The sequence below is a fragment of the Populus euphratica genome, unplaced genomic scaffold (assembly GCF_000495115.2).
Source record: "Populus euphratica unplaced genomic scaffold, PopEup_1.0 scaffold588.1, whole genome shotgun sequence".
Lineage (NCBI taxonomy): Eukaryota > Viridiplantae > Streptophyta > Magnoliopsida > Malpighiales > Salicaceae > Populus > Populus euphratica.
Window position 1 is genome coordinate 102,683 of NW_011500202.1, and position 3,726 is coordinate 106,408.

The 3,726-nt window shown below is 34.5% G+C and overlaps 3 protein-coding genes across 3 annotated transcripts in view; 1 reads left to right on the top strand and 2 right to left on the bottom strand.

Moving 5' to 3' along the window:
* Nucleotides 1–358, top strand: part of LOC105111903 (probable LRR receptor-like serine/threonine-protein kinase At4g08850) — a 16,797-nt gene extending 16,439 nt beyond the window's left edge. Inside the window, exon 3 of the mRNA XM_011007386.1 lies at nucleotides 35–358. Coding sequence (XP_011005688.1) covers nucleotides 35–207 — 173 coding nt within the window. The 3' untranslated portion in view covers nucleotides 208–358. The remainder of the gene's footprint in view (nucleotides 1–34) is intronic.
* Nucleotides 359–1,295: 937 nt separating this feature from the next.
* The window catches only part of LOC105111920 (zeta-carotene desaturase, chloroplastic/chromoplastic-like), a 6,970-nt gene continuing 4,539 nt past the window's right edge, over nucleotides 1,296–3,726 (bottom strand). Inside the window, exons 3-4 of the mRNA XM_011007413.1 lie at nucleotides 3,132–3,283; nucleotides 1,296–1,448 (exon numbers count right to left, since the gene is read on the bottom strand). Of these exons, the coding sequence (XP_011005715.1) occupies nucleotides 1,296–1,448; nucleotides 3,132–3,283 (305 nt within the window). The remainder of the gene's footprint in view (nucleotides 1,449–3,131; nucleotides 3,284–3,726) is intronic.
* LOC105111905 (zeta-carotene desaturase, chloroplastic/chromoplastic-like) overlaps nucleotides 2,963–3,726 on the bottom strand; it is a 34,595-nt gene continuing 33,831 nt past the window's right edge. The window contains exon 16 of the mRNA XM_011007390.1: nucleotides 2,963–3,122. The gene's annotated coding sequence lies outside the window, so the exon portion shown is untranslated. The remainder of the gene's footprint in view (nucleotides 3,123–3,726) is intronic.

The window sequence follows — 3,726 nt, forward strand, 5'->3', positions numbered from 1 at the left end:
CGTATCCCACTTCCTGAAAATCGAGTTGCAGAAGGTGTGGTCTACATTATCAAAATAGCATTTGCATGCTTGCTTGCCAATCCCCAATCTAGGCCAACCATGCGACAATTAGCTTCGAAGCTCATAGCTCGATGGCCCCCGCTGCCAAAGTCATTCTCCGCAATAACGTTGGAAGATGTGATGCCTCGAACAACTGTGACGGGCTGAGAATTTTCCAAAAGATTTTCTATAATTAATATGTAATTGTTTCGACTTATGTTCCTTTCAATTTTCGTAGCTTTGTTTGTAATAAATTATTTCTCTGCTTCGTATTTTGTTTCTTCAACGATTAATATGTTTTTGTACAGTATTATTTCTCTGCCCCTTCTCGTAATATTATGATACTCCATGATATTGAAAATATGTATACCTATTATCTAAAATGACTGTAAATTCTGCATTAAAAAAAAATGAGGTTAATGAAATAATTTTTGTCAGTATTAATTCCAACATTTAAATTTTTTTTTAAAAGAGGAACAAACATAATTAATCATGTAGTTGTGTTAATAAGATTTTTATCGTTTTGATTAAAGAAAAGCAGTCAAAGTTTATGAACCTGTTAAAAATTCTCATGAAGGTAATTTTGAATTCATTCAGCTCCCACTAATCCTTAAAGTTTTTCATTTATTTTTTGTATTTATTTTTTTTACTGCAGTATTTCTTGTGAAGATGAGCAACTTCAAGATTATTTAATAAGTTGGTCTTCAAAGAGAAATATAGGCAATTAATGACATAAAACTATTTTATTTTCTCCACCAAAAATAAAATAAAATACACTGAATGATTATTCTACATGAATTTAACCCTTTTTTTTATTATGATTATTATTATTTTTTAATTAATATAAATTTCCGGACCAACTTGCCCCTCGTAACTCTACGAAATTAATTTCAACATTTAAATTTAAAAAAAAATCAGGAACAAGCATAATTGACCATGTAGTTGTGTTAATAGGATTTTTATCGTTTTGATTAAAGAAAAACAGTCAAAGTTTATGAACCTTTTTAAAAATTCTCATGAAGGTAATTTTGAATTCATTCAACTCCCACTAATTCTTGAAGTTTTTCATTTATTTTTTGTATTTATTTTTTTACTGAAGTATTTCTTGTGAAGATGAACAACTTCGAGATTATTTAATAAGTTGATCTTCAAAGAGAAATATAGGCAATTTGTGACATAAAAATAGAATACACTGAATGATTAGTCTACATGAATCTTAGATTTAACCCGTCCTTTATTATATTTATTATGAACGTCTATGGTGATGCTCCTCCAACAGGATCACTTGCTACTCGTAACTCTTCGAAGTTTGCTGTCCTGTCTCCTTCACGACACCAAAAACAATCCCCGCCGCCACCACCGATGCCCGAAACATCCGTCTCCTCCACCGCCCCCCAACCCCACCTCCTCTACCACCATGGAGCGAAGAAATACAAAGCATCTTGGACAATTCCTTAGAGAAATGCGAATAATTGGTGCAAAAGATTCTAATCCTATACAACAAGAGGAAAGTGCAAATACAAGCGCGTGCGCGCTCTGCTGTCTGGTGAAGAACAGAAAATTGGACCCTATCGAGATCATTCATAGATTTGGGCATGATTTGGTGGAGTTAAGTAAAAGAGTGTGGAATTTGAGTAAGAAAGCGAAATATGATCCGGGTGTCGGTGATTATTTGCTTACGCCGGCCAGGGATGTCCATAGAGTGAAGTATTTTGAGGATACTGAGTTTTTTTTATCAAGTGGGAAGGGAAATGGGATATCTTCTTTGATGAAGAGATTAAGGTTGCTAAGAGTGAAGTTTAGAAGGAAGCAGGGGATGGGTTTGAGTTAGTAAAGTAAGACATTGTGTTTGATTTGAGCTTTGAATGCTGACTTTGTTATGGGTGTTTAATGTTTTTGTGTCTTTGGTTTTTCATGTTGGATGATGAGTTTTTGCCCTTTCAATGTTGATGTGCGGTTATGTAAAGAAGAATCATTAAAAATGATATATCGACTTTGTGTTTTGAACAATTTTGTGGGTTTTGCTTGAAGTTTTTTACTCTTTTGATGTTGATTTCTTGTTATTGTGATTTGTGTCCATGGTTGGACACTGTTCTGTGCGTATTTGATGCTAGTGAAGGCTGCTGTTTTACACTCTTAGCTCGGCAGAAGATTTCATGCTCGACTAGGCAGGAATGCTAGAGAAAACACACATAATGGTGAATTGGTGACAGATTTTCAAGAGAAGAATCTGTTTCTTTGGCCAGCTTCATTGTTCTAGGAGAGAAACTGAGAGCAAAAGAAATAAAGCAATTGTCATCTCAAAACCTGCAGCAGCAAGAATATTTTCAAGTAATTTGAGTTTAGGCCATCTTTCTCATGAACGCATATTTCATCATTTACTATCCATCGCATTTTATGATGTTGCCCTTTCCCTTGCCATTGCCATTCAAAGTCTGTTGTCTCTCCATTTGGCAAAATGTTAATCAGCTATTTCCAGGATTCCAGACAATATTTGTCTGGTGGCTTGAAATTGCCGAGGGAGGCTCCAAGGATCTTAAAAATTGCCGAGGTTGATTTTTGTTGAAGTTAAGTAACCAATTTTTTCGTAACAAAACAGTGAGAAAAAAAACCCTCAATCAACCCACCATTGTAGACACGACATGTGTCTTATGATTCGGTAGGACAATCTGTATTTTACCAAGATTATAGATTTGAAAATTTTTAGTTAATAAATACTCATCATAATTTTACACAAGTTACACTACAATATCTCTCAAAATCTTAATTAAAAAAAGCTATAATTTATATATTTTTTTACATTTATTTTTTCAAACCATATACTACGGTAATATCAAACAAACACTAAATATCATAATCAATTAAAATTAATTTAACAATTATAAACACTAAGCATGTTCGAATCCGACCAAAGCCGATGACAGGACATCAAAGGGATATGGCATAAATACCTAGATAGCATCATAATTGAAACTAATCTTTACTTTGGCAGCGTTTAGAATTACATAAATCATAAACTTACACCTATTTATTACAGCCAATTGACACCATACACATAAAGCTTTGATGTGTGATGTGTGGTGGGATCATACAAGACTGAGCTCATCAATTAAATTTTGAGATTTTGTGCCATCTTGAGATTCGACAGCTGCAAGTGTCTTCCTCAAAGCTACTAACTCTTCCCCAGCACCGCATACATATGCTGAAGCTTTTCTTCCGGACAAGGTCGCTCCTTCCATGCTGTCTATGTAATCCTGTTCAATGCAGAAACATGCTTAATTTATTGTAGTTTTTTTTTTCACATTTTCACTCAAATAAAGCAAGTAGTGCTAATCTCTCTGGTTGCTTTTGTAGCTCCCTTTTAATTAACAGGTTGTTTTTATACTGAAAGCTGTGGAGGCAAGCACTAAAGCTACTTTTCTATCAAGCTAAAGGGTCTCGGGAAATTTGAGTTACCTGTCTTGTATATGAACCAGCTGTTAGGTTGGTTGCCATTTCATGTAAGGCACCAACCATTTACCATTGACTATTGGTAGCCATCATTGTTGAATGAGATAGAGTTGGTAGCCACCATTGTTGAATGAGCTAGAGTTGGTAGCCACCAATGTTGACAACAAACCAAGAAGAGCTTCCATGAATGCCTATAAATAGAGGCATATATGAGAGAGCAAAATGAGAGAGAGGAAG